General features: G+C 43.0%; 1 protein-coding gene across 1 annotated transcript; it reads right to left on the reverse strand.

Moving 5' to 3' along the window:
- Positions 1-1806: 1806 nt before the first annotated feature.
- Positions 1807-15810, reverse strand: LOC115107517 (actin, alpha cardiac muscle-like). The gene is made up of 8 exons (XM_029630895.1): positions 15705-15810; positions 10492-10645; positions 10141-10269; positions 9650-9845; positions 5630-5791; positions 4592-4783; positions 3589-3770; positions 1807-2080 (listed from the first exon to the last, which is right to left on the reverse strand). The coding sequence occupies exons 2-8, from the start codon at positions 10618-10620 to the stop codon at positions 1937-1939; spliced, it is 1134 nt and encodes a 377-aa protein (XP_029486755.1). The 5' UTR covers positions 10621-10645; positions 15705-15810; the 3' UTR covers positions 1807-1936.
- Between the last annotated feature and the right edge of the window lie 2187 nt (positions 15811-17997).

Below are 17997 nucleotides of genomic sequence, written 5' to 3' on the forward strand. Positions count from 1 at the left end.
GCTTTCTTCCGACAGTTTTTCAGCTTTTATCCCATGAACCACACGAAGACGTTGCAAAACATAGAGCCAAACCACTTCACTATGCCTATCTGAAATCTTAACATTTCTGTAACTTTTTTTGTAGGTGGAAACGAAGCAATCTTCCTAAATGTCATTGACCAGTAACTGCCAGGCATACTATTTTAACACGATTGCGGCCGATTCTGAAAAGTCGCTAGTTGTTCTTGCTATTTAATTATTGCCATCAGAATCACCTGTGGCACTTTGAAAACACACCATTCAATTAAGCGCCTCTCTGGCAGATGTAAAACATTCATCAGACTGAGGGTGGCGTTGTAGTATCATATTCAAAAATGTAGTTCCGTCAAATACAAGTCAACCTGGGCCTATTTTCCCAGAAGCATTTTAAGGCGAAGTTAATCTTAGAACCAATTTATCCTTAAGTTTTTTTGGGAAACCGGCCCCCGGTTTTTGGGAAACCGGCCCCCCACTATTATTTCAGATGAGGTAAACTGGCTAAATGAAGGGTACTGCTTGTCAGAGGATTGATGAAAAGGGCAAGGGTGTTCTGGGATGCAGAAGGTTGTGGCCTAACTTTCAGGAATGGGTCATGGTGGGTTTCTTTTCTAGGGTTGGAATCGTTGAAATCCATGGGCACACTGTTACTGTCATCTTGTTTCGGTAGTAATGCTTATGATTCCTCGTGTGGTTGATTATTTACAACATTTTACTTAGGCTGTGTTTACAAAGGCAGCCCATTTGTTGGCAAAAGAGCTGATCTGATTGGTCAAAAGACCAATGGGGGGGGGGGGGGGGCGTAGTCTGAGTAGGGGGGCCTGTGTAAACGCAGCCTCACATGCTGACCAGACCGGACACGTCGCGTGCGTCGCAAAATAAATGTAGAAATCCATGTTATTCAATTATTGCCCCTACACTGCTCGCGAGCGCCAACAAGCGTCCTCGACTCCAAGGGCTAAAATAGAACTCATTCCTATATGACGCAGAAAGTCATCTCCTCATTGGTTTATAGAAGCAGGGACCCACATGCCATTTCCTCATTGGTTATACCCACACCCACATTGGTGGGTGATTGAAAGATGGACTTTGTTGCCGGTTGTCGTGGTAATACAATGAAAGTTTAGATGCTATCACCATAAGTTCAAAGATGAAAAAGCCTGGGAGGAGAGATGACTAGAAACGATTCAGTTGGCCGTTTTATGTGTGGATTAATTGTAGAGAGTAGAGGACCTTGTGCATTTCAGGTAAAATAACTCAATGTTTATATCCCAGGACAAATTAGCTAGCAACAGCAAGCTAGCTAAATAGGACAAGTTAACGTTAGCTAACCGGAAGGTTACAAGTTCAAATCCCCGAGCTGACAAGGTACAAATCTGTCGTTCTGCCCATGAACATGCAGTTAACCCACTGTTCCTAGGCCGTCATTGAAAATAAGAATTTGTTCTTAACTGACTTGCCTAGTTAAATAAAGGTTAAAAAAAAAAAAAAAAAAATTAGAAGTGCAAGCTAGTTAGCTAAATTGCCATACATGTTTAATGCTTTTTGACCTGTCCCCAAATGAATGTCATTGGTTCAGAGTTTGTTTTGATATTTTAACCTGCGTGTCGTGATCGCTTTTGGGGTGTGGGGGGCAAAATAAATAAATACATTTATGCACGATAGCGCACGAGCACAGCCGGTTTGGGTTCCGTGTCAGGGCCCAGATAGTGTAATTATAATGAAGATCAGACACTATTTTACGTATTCTGAATGTGTTCCCTCACACCGAACAGACATCCAACAACAAAGTAACTTAATGCTTATTGTTACAAGCAACTATTTTATTACAACAGAACATGTATATACAGTAAACGGTACAAAGGCAGACAACAGAAGGAGGGTGAATGTGTATGGAGGAGGTGTGGGTAGATGGGATGTTTTAGAAGCACTTCCTGTGGACGATGGAAGGACCGGCCTCGTCGTATTCCTGCTTACTGATCCACATCTGCTGGAAGGTGGAGAGAGAGGCCAGGATGGAGCCGCCGATCCACACAGAGTACTTACGCTCGGGGGGAGCGATGATCTAGAGGAGGAGAGGAGAGGATAGGATAGGAGAGGAGAGGTGTGGAGGTGGAGAGGAGAGGAGAGGCGAGGTGTGGAGAGGAGAGGAGAGGAGAGGTGTGGAGGTGGAGAGGAGAGGTGAGGAGAGGCGAGGTGTGGAGAGGAGAGGAGAGGAGAGGAGAGGTGTGGAGAGGAGAGGAGAGGAGAGGTGGAGAGGAGAGGAGAGGTGTGAAGGTGGAGAGGAGAGGAGAGGTGTGGAGGTGGAGAGGAGAGGAGAGGCGAGGAGAGGAGAGGAGAGGTGTGGAGGTGGAGAGGAGAGGTGAGGAGAGGCGAGGTGTGGAGAGGAGAGGTGTGGAGGTGGAGAGGAGAGGAGAGGTGTGGAGGTGGAGAGGAGAGGAGAGGAGAGGTGTGGAGGTGGAGAGGAGAGGCGAGGTGTGGAGAGGAGAGGAGAGGAGAGGTGTGGAGGTGGAGAGGAGAGGAGAGGCGAGGTGTGGAGAGGAGAGGAGAGGAGAGATGTGGAGGTGGAGAGGAGAGGAGAGGAGAGGTGTGGAGGTGGAGAGGAGAGGAGAGAGGTGGAGAGGAGAGGAGAGGAGAGGTGTGGAGGTGGAGAGGAGAGGTGGAGAGGAGAGGAGAGAGAGGTGTGGAGGTGGAGAGGAGAGGAGAGGTGTGGAGGTGGAGAGGAGAGGTGTGGAGGTGGAGAGGAGAGGAGAGGAGAGGTGTGCAGGTGGAGAGGAGAGGAGAGGAGAGGAGAGGAGAGGTGTGGAGGTGGAGAGGAGAGGAGAGGAGAGATGTGGAGGGATGGTTAAGATCTCAGAGGCTAAAGGTCCTTTGCTGCTCAGTGCACAAGTGTTGCTGATTTAAATCAAAGCTGTGGATATAGAGAGTTAGCCATTCTAGTCTAAATGCAATTTAGCATGTTATTGTAGTGAAGTGTATGGAGAGGGTTGGTTAAGAACTCGTATGTACTCTAGCACAGTGGACAGACAGTGTTGATGATTTAAATCACAGCTGTGGATATAGAGAGTTAGCCATTCTAGTCTAAATGCAATTTAGCATGTTATTGTAGTGAAGTGTATGGAGAGGGTTGGTTAAGAACTCATATGTACTCTAGCACAGTGGACAGACAGTGTTGCTGATTTGAACCAGCGTGTGTACAGTATTAGGCAAACATGGTTTGTTATTTAAAGTAAAGGATAGTTGGCTGAACATGGAGGATAGTGGGGCAACTCCTGTAAACCTACAGCCTATCCACGGCTCTGACACTGTTGGAAATAGTCAACGTTCCAATGTCCATACTACCATACCACATAGAATACACGCCCAAGACATGGCTTCATTCAGTAGTACACTGGTGTGAACATCAAGGTTGGGGTCAATTCCATTTCAATTCAGAAAGTACACCAAATTCCAATATCAAATCCAAATGTTCCTAAGTGAAAAGCATAGGAGAGAATTGAAATGGAATTGACTCCAACCCTGGTGGACATTGGAACTTAGTTCCTCCTGTGTGGAACAGAAATGTTGCCCCACCTTTATCTTCATAGTGCTGGGGGCCAGGGCGGTGATCTCCTTCTGCATACGGTCAGCAATACCAGGGTACATGGTGGTACCTCCTGACAGGACGTTGTTGGCGTACAGGTCCTTACGGATGTCAATGTCACACTTCATGATGCTGTTGTAGGCGGTCTCATGGATACCAGCGGACTCCATACCTTAGCAGGTGAGATGAGAAGAGACACTTGGTGAGCAACGACACCTCCACAGACAGGATGTAGCTGACCTACATGAGTTAGACATGTAAGGAATAGATCAATGATGCTAACATTAAATGGCTGTGTGTGGAATCTAACAGTAACAGAATGGCAATGTCCATTGGACACTAGAGGACAGTGTTGTGACATGTATGGCAGGAAGTGTCTGCAAGTTTTTGGTCTTTCCTGTTTCTTACTAATTAGACCTTAATTCATCAATCAAATACAAAGGGAGGATTGAAAACCTGCAGACACTTCCCTCCGGGAATGGGTTTGGCACATGATGTATGGCAACAGAGTCAAATGTGAAGTAAGTGTGTGGAGAGATACATGGTAAGGTGAACATGGTCTACTGTAGAGGAACCAGAGAGACAGAGAGAGAGAGAATTTGAAAACCAATCCAAATTTGGAAAAACTCCCACAGTGTGCAATCACAGCAGCAAGATTTGTTGCCTGTTGCCACAAGAAAAGGGCAACCAGTGACGAACAAACAGCATTGTAAATACAACCCATATTTATGTTTATTTATTTTCCCTTTTGTACTTATTTACACATCATTACAACACAGTGTATATACATAATATGACATTTGAAATGTCTTTTATTTTGGAACTTTTGTATGTGTAATTTACTGTTTACTGTTAATTTCTTATTGTTTATTTCACTTTTGTTTTACCTATTTCACTTACTTTGGCAATGTAAACATATGTTTCCCATGCCAATAAAGCCCCTTAAAGTACATCGAAATTGAATTGAATTGAGAGAGAGAGAGAGATACGTACCAATGAAGGAAGGCTGGAAGAGGGTCTCTGGGCAACGGAAACGCTCGTTGCCGATGGTGATGACCTGACCGTCAGGCAGCTCGTAGCTCTTCTCCAAAGAGGAGGAGGAGGCAGCGGTGGCCATCTCATTCTCAAAGTCCAGGGCCACGTAGCACAACTTCTCCTTGATGTCACGCACGATCTCACGCTCGGCTGTAGTGGGGAGATTCAGAGTGTTGTTGAATCAAGCCCAACATTAGACGCTACATAGAGCCTCAAAGACGCTACATAGAGCCTCAAAGACGCTACATAGAGCCTCAAAGACGCTACATAGAGCCTCAAAGACGCTACATAGAGCCTCAAAGACGCTACATAGAGCCTCAAAGACGCTACATAGAGCCTCATAGACTTCTGAAGGTAATTGATCGCACCAGATCTTATTTAGGGGCTTCATAGCAAAGGGGGTGAATGCATATGCACCACTTTTCCATTTTTAAAACAAGTACTTTTTTAATTTCACCAATTTGGACTATTTTGTGTATGTCCATTACACGAAATCCAAATAAAATCAATTTAAATTACAGGTTGTAATGCAACAAAATAGCAAAATCGCCAAGCGGGATGAATACTTTTGCAAGGCTCTGTATACCACGGCTAAGGGCTGTTCTTAAGCGCGTCGCAACGCGGAGTGCCTGGATACAGCCCTTAGTTGTGGTACATTGGCCATATACCACAAGTCCATGAGGTGCCTTATTGCTATTATAAACTAGTTACCGACGTAATTAGGGCAGTAAAAAGAAATGTTTTGTCATACCTGTGGTATACGGTCTGATATACCATGGCAGCCAATCAGCATTCAGTGCTCGAACCACCCAGTTTATAATACATAACATATCATAGATAGGCTTATCTTGATGTTGGTTGAATCCTAGTATACTAAATAACATATCATAGATAGTATAAGCCTATCTTACCAAGATCATGTTCTCTCAACTTGTCTCTGTATAATGTGAAACTAATCCTGCCTATATAAATCTTGGTTCTTGGTGGCCATCTTACCGGTGGTCACGAAGGAGTAGCCACGCTCAGTCAGGATCTTCATCAGGTAGTCAGTGAGGTCTCGACCGGCCAGATCCAGACGCATGATGGCATGGGGCAGAGCATAACCCTCATAGATGGGGACATTGTGAGTCACACCATCACCAGAGTCCAGCACAATACCTGAGGAGAGGATGGATCATCAGCTGAGGATGGAGGTGGACACAGACCTGCTTCTTTTCACGTATAGCTTGTGGTTGGATGTCTTGTGAGACTGTAGTGGATCACTACCTTTAAAGTGGATCACTACCCTTAAAGTGGATCACTACCCTTAAAGTGGATCACTACCCTTAGTGGATCACTACCCTTAGTGGATCACTAGCCTTAAAGTGGATCACTAGCCTTAAAGTGGATCACTACCCTTAAAGTGGATCACTACCCTTAGTGGATCACTACCCTTAGTGGATCACTAGCCTTAAAGTGGATCACTAGCCTTAAAGTGGATCACTACCCTTAAAGTGGATCACTACCCTTAAAGTGGATCACTAGCCTTAAAGTGGATCACTACCCTTAAAGTGGATCACTACCCTTAAAGTGGATCACTACCCTTAAAGTGGATCACTACCCTTAAAGTGTCTATATCAGGCCTGGGCAACTCCAGTCTATTGGCCTGATTGGTGTCACAGTTTTGCCCCAATCCCAGCTAACACACCTGACACCAATAATGAACTAATCATGATCTTCAGTTTAGAATGCAGTCTGTTTAAATCAGTTGTGTTTGTTAGGGATGGTGGAAAAGTGTGACACCAATTAGGCACCTGAGGACTGGAGTTGCCCAGACCTGGACTAAAGGATATTATGTGAGTAATGTAAACAGCACTTAATGTCAAACCATGTCGTCATAGGAGTAGAAAATATTGTGTCTGTAGCATTATACCAATTGTTTGTGTATATGGTATTGTATCTATTGTGTATATGGTATTGTGGTATGGTATCTATTGTGTATATGGTATTGTGGTATGGTATCTATTGTATATATGGTATTGTGGTATGGTATCTATTATGGTATGGTGTTTATTGTGTATATGGTATTGTGGTATGGTATCTATTGTGTATATGGTATTGTGGTATGGTATCTATTGTATATATGGTATTGTGGTATGGTATCTATTATGGTATGGTATTTATTGTGTATATGGTATTGTGGTATGGTATCTATTGTGTATATGGTATTGTGGTATGGTATCTATTGTATATATGGTATTGTGGTATGGTATCTATTATGGTATGGTGTTTATTGTGTATATGGTATTGTGGTATGGTATTTATTGTGTATATGGTATTGTGGTATGGTATGTATTGTGTATATGGTATTGTGGTATGGTATCTATTGTGTATATGGTATTGTGGTATGGTATCTATTGTGTATATGGTATTGTGGTATGGTATCTATTGTGGTATGGTATCTATTGTGTGTATGGTATCTATTGTGGTATGGTATCTATTGTGTATATGGTATTGTGGTATGGTATTTATTGTGTATATGGTATTGTGGTATGGTATCTATTGTGTATATGGTATTGTGGTATCTATTGTGTATATGGTATTGTGGTATGGTATCTATTGTGTATATGGTAGTTATTGTGTATATGGTATTGTGGTATCTATTGTGTATATAGTATTGTGGTATGGTATCTATTGTGGTATGGTATCTATTGTGTGTATGGTATCTATTGTGTATATGGTATTGTGGTATTTATTGTGTATATGGTATTGTGGTATCTATTGTGTATATGGTATTGTGGTATGGTATCTATTGTGTATATGGTATTGTGGTATGGTATCTATTGTGGTATGGTATCTATTGTGTATATGGTATTGTGGTATGGTATCTATTCTGTATATGGTATTGTGGTATGGTATCTATTGTGTATATGGTATTGTGGTATGGTATCTATTGTGTGTATGGTATCTATTGTGTATATGGTATTGTGGTATTTATTGTGTATATGGTATTGTGGTATCTATTGTGTATATAGTATTGTGGTATGGTATCTATTGTGTATATGGTATTGTGGTATGGTATCTATTGTGTATATGGTATTGTGGTATGGTATCTATTGTGTATATGGTATTGTGGTATGGTATCTATTGTGTATATGGTATTGTGGTATGGTATCTATTGTGGTATGGTATCTATTGTGTGTATGGTATCTATTGTGGTATGGTATCTATTGTGTATATGGTATTGTGGTATGGTATTTATTGTGTATATGGTATTGTGGTATGGTATCTATTGTGTATATGGTATTGTGGTATCTATTGTGTATATGGTATTGTGGTATGGTATTTATTGTGTATATGGTATTGTGGTATCTATTGTGTATATGGTATTGTGGTATGGTATTTATTGTGTATATGGTATTGTGGTATGGTATCTATTGTGTATATGGTAGTTATTGTGTATATGGTATTGTGGTATCTATTGTGTATATAGTATTGTGGTATGGTATCTATTGTGTATATAGTATTGTGGTATGGTATCTATTGTGTGTATGGTATCTATTGTGTATATGGTATTGTGGTATTTATTGTGTATATGGTATTGTGGTATCTATTGTGTATATGGTATTGTGGTATGGTATCTATTGTGTATATGGTATTGTGGTATGGTATCTATTGTGTATATGGTATCTATTGTGTATATGGTATTGTGGTATCTATTGTGTATATAGTATTGTGGTATGGTATTTATTGTGTATATGGTATTGTGGTATGGTATCTATTGTGTATATGGTATTGTGGTATGGTATCTATTGTGTATATGGTATTGTGGTATGGTATCTATTGTGGTATGGTATCTATTGTGTATATGGTATTGTGGTATCTATTGTATATATGGTATTGTGGTATGGTATCTATTGTGGTATGGTATCTATTGTGTATATGGTATTGTGGTGTGGTATCTATTGTGTATATGGTATTGTGGTATGGTATCTATTGTGTATATGGTATTGTGGTATGGTATCTATTGTGTATATGGTATCTATTGTGTATATGGTATTGTGGTATGGTATCTATTGTGTATATGGTATTGTGGTATCTATTGTATATATGGTATTGTGGTATGGTATCTATTGTGGTATGGTATCTATTGTGTATATGGTATTGTGGTATCTATTGTATATATGGTATTGTGGTATGGTATCTATTGTGGTATGGTATCTATTGTGTATATAGTATTGTGGTATGGTATCTATTGTGTATATGGTATTGTGGTATGGTATTTATTGTGTATATGGTATTGTGGTATGGTTTTTATTGTGTATATGGTATTGTGGTATGGTATCTATTGTGTATATGGTATTGTGGTATGGTATTTATTGTGTATATGGGATCTATTGTGTATATGGTATTGTGGTATGGTATCTATTGTATATATGGTATTGTGGTATGGTATCTATTGTATATATGGTATTGTGGTATGGTATCTATTGTGTATATGGTATTGTGGTATTGTATTTATTGTGTATATGGTATTGTGGTATGGTATCTATTGTGTATATGGTATTGTGGTATGGTATCTATTGTATATATGGTATTGTGGTATGGTATCTATTGTATATATGGTATTGTGGTATGGTATCTATTGTGTATATGGTATTGTGGTATGGTATCTATTGTGTATATGGTATTGTGGTATGGTATCTATTGTGGTATGGTATCTATTGTATATATGGTATTGTGGTATGGTATCTATTGTGTATATGGTATTGTGGTATCTATTGTGTATATGGTATTGTGGTATGGTATCTATTGTATATATGGTATTGTGGTATCTATTGTGGTATGGTATCTATTGTATATATGGTATTGTGGTATGGTATCTATTGTGTATATGGTATTGTGGTATGGTATCTATTGTATATATGGTATTGTGGTATGGTATTTATTGTGTATATGGTATTGTGGTATGGTATCTATTGTATATATGGTATTGTGGTATGCAATGTGATAGCCGGAAGTCCTGTGGAAACTCACCGGTGGTACGACCGGAGGCGTAGAGAGACAACACGGCCTGGATGGCCACGTACATGGCGGGGACGTTGAAGGTCTCAAACATGATCTGGGTCATCTTCTCCCTGTTGGCCTTGGGGTTGAGGGGGGCCTCAGTGAGCAGGGTGGGGTGCTCCTCAGGGGCCACGCGCAGCTCGTTGTAGAAGGTGTGGTGCCAGATCTGATGGAAGAAGGAGGAGAGAGATGGTCAGAGAAGTTCTACGAGAACAGAACACAGTGTGAGATAGAGAAAGAGTTAGCTTTGAGTTGTTTTGCATAATGTAATCATGACATATTAATGATGGATGTGTTAAGTTTCATAAGGCTATTTGCATCATATTGGATAGTTTCCCAAGTGTCATTAGCTTCTTGTCTCTAAGCATATGTGTATCTTGAGACATGAAGTTCTGCTTTTAATCATCTTACAAAATCATTCACAAGTGTCTAATATCTTTAGTGGCGTCTCTGGGTCCCACCTTCTCCATGTCGTCCCAGTTGGTGATGATGCCGTGCTCGATGGGGTACTTCAGAGTCAGGATACCTCTCTTGCTCTGAGCCTCGTCTCCCACATAGCTGTCCTTCTGTCCCATACCCACCATCACGCCCTGTATAGAGATCAAACACGGGTCAGGAGAGTTCGCCGAACGCACGACACATTAATTTAATTTTACGCATGGCTGACGTGAGTCTCATTACCAACTCAACGCTACAAACGTAAACTACACTACATTATCTGTATTATAGCCTATTATCTTTGACGTCATGAAATAAGTAAACAAACAAATAACGGCCAACGGCTATCCGTTTTTTCCTCTTAAGTGGCATACCTGGTGACGGGGACGTCCAACGATGGATGGGAACACAGCGCGGGGAGCATCATCACCGGCGAACCCAGCCTTGACCAGGCCAGAGCCGTTGTCGCACACGAGGGCGGTAGTCTCCTCGTCGTCACACATGATTGGTCTTGTTTCAGATGGCCTTCTGTTAGAAGGAGAGACACGGTGGTAAGAGCTCTGTCTGAGCACATTAACACTGATGTACATAGATACAGTATTTACCCCTAGATGTTCTATATATACACACAAAACACCATGTACATTAGCTTATCACTGGACGTGAGGCTGCCACTGCATTAACAGCTACATTTACAACTATTGGGTAGTGATCCACTTTAAGGGTAGTGATCCACTTTAAGGGTAGTGATCCACTTTAAGGGTAGTGCTCCACTAAGGGTAGTGATCCACTGCAGTCTCACAAGACATCCAACCACAAGCTATACGTGAAAAGAAGCAGGTCTGTGTCCACCTCCCTCCTTAGCTGATGATCCATCCTCTCCTCAGGTATTGTGCTGAAGGCCAGTTTTATTGCTTCTTTGATCAGAACGACAGTTTTCAGCTGTGCTAACATAATTGCAAAAGGATTTTCTAATGATCAATTCACCTTTTAAAATTATAAACTTGTATTAGGTAACACAATGTGCCATTGGAAGACAGGAGTGATGGTTGCTGATAATGGGCCTCTGTACACCTATGCAGATATTCCTTTTACTGAGGAGTGGTTTTTGTCTGGCGACTCAACCATAAAGGTCTGATTGGTGGAGTGCTACAGAGATGGTTTTCCTTCTGGAAGGTTCTGCCATCTCCACAGAGGAACTCTGGAGCTCTGTCAGAGTGACCATCGGGTTCTTGGTCACTTCCATGACCAAGGCCCTCCTCCCCTGATTGCGCAGTTTGGCAGGGGGCAGCTCTAGGAAGCGTCTTGGTGGTTCCAAACTTCTTCCATTTAAGAATCATGGCCACTGTGTTGTTGGGGACCTTCAATGCTGCAGAATGTTTTTGGTACCCTTCCCCAGATCTGTGCCTCGACACAATCCTCTCGGCGCTCTACGGACAATTCCTTTGACCTCATGGCTTGGTTTTTGCTCCGACATGCACTGTCAAGTGTGGGACCTTATATAGACAGGTGTGTGCCTTTCCAAATGATGTCCAATCAATTGAATTTACCACAGGTGGACTGCAATCAAGATGGAGAAAGATCTCAAGGATGATCAATGGAAACAGGATGCACCTGAGCTCAAATTTGAGTCTCATAGCAAAGGGTCTGAATACTTATGTAAATAAGGTATTACATTTTTTTTAATACATTTGCAAAAATGTGTTTTCGCTTTTTCATTATGGTGTATTGTGTGTGTAGATTGCTGAGAAAAAAATATATCGAATCAGTTTTAAAATAAGACTGTAACGTAAAACAAAATGTGGAGAAAGTCAAGGGGTCTGAACACTTTCCGAAGGCACCGTACACTACATTTAGGAATCAGTTACGTTAAAGACATCCTCCAAGGAGGTGACTGGTGAATTAATATGTTATCATATAATGTCTAATATAATGCCTAATATAATGTCTAATATAATGCCTAATGCCATGATATTTTTTAAATGTTTTTATGTTGTCAGTGTTTTAATAGTGCAAATAAATTCAAATGTTCCTAGAAATAACTTTTCAAAAGCGTTATTGAAATAACCTAGTACTCTTACTGACCACTGATAACCTATTCTTCTCCCTCTTTGTCAGAGCTGCCCTGTAAAGCCAAACAGGGACATAGTAGAGCCCCCCCCCCCCCACTACTGTCTCTATTCTTAACCATGGCCCTTGTCATTCCAAACCACGGCCACACGGAACACTACCTCCTCCCCCATCTCCTCATCCTCCTCAATCCTCCCCTCCTCAATCCTCCCCTATCTCTAACAGAGCCTTGTCACAGCTGAAGTAACTTGTCTGTTGACAATTAACAGTGGTGGCCAAGTAACTGTCGGCACAATAGTACCTCCTGTATGCTTTGTAGGGGAGCTGGAGAGCATGTGTTACTGTCCCTCTAATCCTCCACCCAACCTCCTCTTAATCTATCCCTCCATACTCCTGTTACTGTCCAGCTATCCCTCCCTGCTTCCCTCTATCTATCCCTCCATACTCCTGTTACTGTCCAGCTATCCCTCCCTGCTTCCCTCTATCTATCCCTCCATACTCCTGTTACTGTCCAGCTATCCCTCCCTGCTTCCCTCTATCTATCCCTCCATACTCCTGTTACTGTCCAGCTATCCCTCCCTGCTTCCCTCTATCTATCCCTCCATACTCCTGTTACTGTCCAGCTATCCCTCCCTGCTTCCCTCTATCTATCCCTCCATACTCCTGTTACTTTCCAGCTATCCCTCCCTGCTTCCCTCTATCTATCCCTCCATACTCCTGTTACTTTCCAGCTATCCCTCCCTGCTTCCCTCTATCTGTCCCTCCATACTCCTGTTACTGTCCAGCTATCCCTCCCTGCTTCCCTCTATCTATCCCTCCATACTCATGTTACTGTCCAGCTATCCCTCCCTGCTTCCCTCTATCTATCCCTCCATACTCCTGTTACTGTCCAGCTATCCCTCCCTGCTTCCCTCTATCTATCCCTCCATACTCCTGTTACTGTCCAGCTATCCCTCCCTGCTTCCCTCTATCTATCCCTCCATACTCCTGTTACTGTCCAGCTATCCCTCCCTGCTTCCCTCTATCTATCCCTCCATACTCCTGTTACTGTCCAGCTATCCCTCCCTGCTTCCCTCTATCTATCCCTCCATACTCCTGTTACTGTCCAGCTATCCCTCCCTGCTTCCCTCTATCTATCCCTCCATACTCCTGTTACTGTCCAGCTATCCCTCCCTGCTTCCCTCTATCTATCGCTCCATACTCCTGTTACTGTCCCTCTCCATCCCTCTCTTCAGCCAGGCTTGGCCTGGCAGCTCTCTTCAGAGCATGTATTTCTGTCCCTCCAGTCCACCTTTCCATTACATCTCCCTCTCTCCCTCCATTCCTCAATCCATTATCCTCTTTCTCTATCTTTCCATCGCTTCATCCCTCCATGCCAACCAGCCAGCCAACCGGTCAGCCAACCAGCCAGCCAACGGGTCAGCCAACCAGCCAGCCAGCCAACCAACCAGCCAACCAACCAGCCAGCCAACCAACCAGCCAGCCAGCCAACCAGCCAGTCAGCCAACCAACCAGCCAACCAGCCAGTCAGCCAACCAACCAACCAACCAGCCAACGAGCCAGTCAGCCAACCAGCCAACCAGCCAGCCAGCCAGCCACCCAAAAGGTCTGCCAACACTGGCATGACACCTCCCTTCATTAGTAGACCTGTCCAGTGGTCAGAAGTCAGGAGGCCTGGCGCTCCACAGCGGGCGATCTGTTCCTCTGTCTGACCTCCTGGTCAATCCACCAGATCACTGATCACCAGATCACTGTTCACACGTGTTGCCACCAGCACGGCCTGTCAATCAATGACAACAAGCCTGGCTGCTGCAGACTGCTGAACTACATGTACTGTCTTCCTGTCTCCCCATTCAGCTCTTTTCAGCTCTCTTTCTTTCTCCACCCTTTATTCCTTCTCTCCACAACCTCAAAACATCGTTCTCTCACAGCCAATTAGAAGTAGACAGACATCCGTTGTAGGCATTAACTCTACATGTGGTGATGCGCTGTCTCTTTCAACCGCAGTGGCAGCTCCTGGCAGTTAAACCAAACATCCTTCTTCCCTTTCCAAAGCCACAACAACACAGCGGCACCATGCTTCCCAAGAGTACCTCACAAAAGTGTGAATCCTTCCTAACGCCACCAAGTCATCTAGCCATCCTCCTCTCCCCTCTCTCTGTCGTCTGTCTGAAGTAGTCGTAGTCCAGTAGAGAAACAGTGTTATAGACAGGACTGAGTCCAAGAGAGAAACGGTGTTATAGACAGGACTGAGTCCAAGAGAGAAACAGTGTTATAGACAGTACTGAGTCCAAGAGAGAAACAGTGTTATAGACAGGACTGAGTCCACTAGAGAAACAGTGTTATAGACAGGACTGAGTCCACTAGAGAAACAGTGTTATAGACAGTACTGAGTCCAAGAGAGAAACGGTGTTATAGACAGGACTGAGTCCAAGAGAGAAACAGTGTTATAGACAGGACTGAGTCCAAGAGAGAAACAGTGTTATAGACAGTACTGAGTCCAAGAGAGAAACAGTGTTATAGACAGGACTGAGTCCACTAGAGAAACAGTGTTATAGACAGGACTGAGTCCAAGAGAGAAACAGTGTTATAGACAGGACTGAGTCCAAGAGAGAAACAGTGTTATAGACAGTACTGAGTCCACTAGAGAAACAGTGTTATAGACAGGACTGAGTCCAAGAGAGAAACAGTGTTGTAGACAGGACTGAGTCCAAGAGAGAAACAGTGTTGTAGACAGGACTGAGTCCAAGAGAGAAACAGTGTTATAGACAGGACTGAGTCCAAGAGAGAAACGGTGTTATAGACAGGACTGAGTCCAGTAGAGAAACAGTGTTATAGACAGGACTGAGTCCAGTAGAGAAACAGTGTTATAGACAGTACTGAGTCCAAGAGAGAAACGGTGTTATAGACAGGACTGAGTCCAAGAGAGAAACGGTGTTGTAGACAGGACTGAGTCCAAGAGAGAAACAGTGTTGTAGACAGGACTGAGTCCAGTAGAGAAACAGTGTTATAGACAGGACTGAGTCCAGTAGAGAAACAGTGTTATAGACAGTACTGAGTCCAAGAGAGAAACAGTGTTATAGACAGTACTGAGTCCAGTAGAGAAACAGTGTTATAGACAGGACTGAGTCCAGTAGATAAACAGTGTTATAGACAGTACTGAGTCCAGTAGATAAACAGTGTTATAGACAGTACTGAGTCCAAGAGAGAAACAGTGTTATAGACAGTACTGAGTCCACTAGAGAGAGAAACAGTGTTATAGACAGTACTGAGTCCAAGAGAGAAACAGTGTTATAGACAGTACTGAGTCCAGTAGAGAAACAGTGTTATAGACAGTACTGAGTCCAGTAGATAAACAGTGTTATAGACAGTACTGAGTCCAGTAGAGAAACAGTGTTATAGACAGTACTGAGTCCACTAGAGAGAGAAACAGTGTTATAGACAGTACTGAGTCCACTAGAGAAACAGTGCTACAGGGCAGTAGTGGAACATGAACAAAGCAAAAGAAGACACTCACCAAGTTGTACGCCAAGACTGGAGTTTCCACTGGGACAAAGGGTGAGGGTGAAAGGTGTCCCTTAAATATCCCCCCTTTGTCCCGGGTCCGGTGGCCGGGGGCCTGGGGCCTGTGGGCGGGGGCCTGTGGGCGGGACCAGGAGTTCACAGAAGCCCAAATAAGAGCTGCTAGATAACGGTTCACTAGAAAGTATATCCTGTGTCACTCAGGGCCTTCTTTGTGATGGGACGCCATCTAACAGAGTGTTGTTACCTAGGAGACGGAGGGATCTAGTCCCGCCCCTGACTGGCTGGTACAAAAATAAGAATTGGTTGGCAGAGTGAACTGAAAGGGATTATTTCTAGATGTTTTTTCCATTACAGTGTTACGGTTGATTATAGTTGTGTCATGATGAAGTAGGTGTTAACAGACTGACTTTTGAAGACCTGTGATTAGCTCAGACCGTATTCGTAACCGTATTCAGATACATTAAAACTGTCAAGGAATTTCTGGCCCTTCCTATTGGAGGAGCAAAAATAATGTACTGCTGTATCAGATTTGACCCTGTTTGTTATTGTGTTATAAAGGAAAGAAAATGAAGTGAAAAGAATGGAGGACACACAATTAATCTCCATGTTTTACATAATTTGCATATTCATTTGCATATCGACAATGATTATAAATGACTAAAGCATACATTGAGAGTGTTATTTTTTATTTTGTATATGAATGTATGTCTCAAGTAGCCTACAAGTGTTATCACTAAATGTAACAGAAGCTTGTTTATCTGTCAGGGCTGTTATCATGTTGATGAATGGATGATTAGTTTACCCCATCCCACACCTTTTTGGCTAATTACAGACAACCAATGGATGATTTATTTCCCCTCTCCCACACCTTTTTGGCTAATTACAGACAACCAATGGATGATTAGTTTACCCCATCCCACACCTTTTGGATAATTACAGACAACCAATGGATGATTAGTTTACCCCATCCCACACCTTTTGGCTAAGTACAGACAACCAATGGATGATTTGTTTACCCCATCCCACACCTTTTGGCTAAGTACAGACAACCAATGGATGATTAGTTTACCCCATCCCGCACCTTTTGGATAATTACAGACAACCAATGGATGATTAGTTTACCCCATCCCACACCTTTTGGCTAAGTACAGACAACCAATGGATGATTAGTTTACCCCATCCCACACCTTTTGGATAATTACAGACAACCAATGGATGATTAGTTTACCCCATCCCACACCTTTTGGATAATTACAGACAACCAATGGATGATTAGTTTACCCCATCCCACACCTTTTTGGCTAATTACAGACAACCAATGGATGATTAGTTTACCCCATCCCACACCTTTTGGCTAAGTACAGACAACCAATGGATGATTAGTTTACCCCATCCCACACCTTTTGGATAATTACAGACAACCAATGGATGATTTGTTTACCCCATCCCAAACCTTTTGGCTGATAACAGACAACCAATGGATGATTTATTTCCCCTCTCCCACACCTTTTGGCTAATTACAGACAACCAATGGATGATTTGTTTACCCCATCCCACACCTTTTGGCTGATAACAGACAACCAATGGATGATTTGTTTACCCCATCCCACACCTTTTGGCTGATAACAGACAACCAATGGATGATTTGTTTACCCCATCCCAAACCTTTTGGCTGATAACAGACAACCAATGGATGATTTGTTTACCCTCTCCCACACCTTTTGGCTGATAACAGAAAACCATGACTGACTCCTTACTGGCTGTCATCTCATCCCAACACGGAGTGAAATATTGAAGTCACAACTTAACACAGACACTGTATTTTATTTACATACCAAAACTGAAACTTGAAGCTTGAAATCTCAGCTCCATTCACTGAAACTGTCCTCCTATCCATGACAGAGATACAGTCGCGTTATAATGACTAAGCTCAGATATGGGGTGTCTATCAGAGAGGGTAGATGGTGTGGGGGTGTCTATCAGAGAGGGTAGATGGCGTGGGGGTGTCTATCAGAGAGGGTAGATGGCGTGGGGGTGTCTATCAGAGAGGGTAGATGGCGTGGGGGTGTCTATCAGAGAGGGTAGATGGCGTGGGGGTGTCTATCAGAGAGGGTAGATGGCGTGGGGGTGTCTATCAGAGAGGGTAGATGGCGTGGGGGTGTCTATCAGAGAGGGTAGATGGCGTGGGGGTGTAACTTTAGACCTCCTTGGGGGTCTGCAGATAGGGCCTATAGTAGGGTAGGGCCTATAGTAGGGTAGGGCCTGTAGTGGGGTAGGGCCTGTGG

This window comes from Oncorhynchus nerka, linkage group LG24 (genome assembly GCF_034236695.1).
Source record: "Oncorhynchus nerka isolate Pitt River linkage group LG24, Oner_Uvic_2.0, whole genome shotgun sequence".
NCBI lineage: Eukaryota > Metazoa > Chordata > Actinopteri > Salmoniformes > Salmonidae > Oncorhynchus > Oncorhynchus nerka.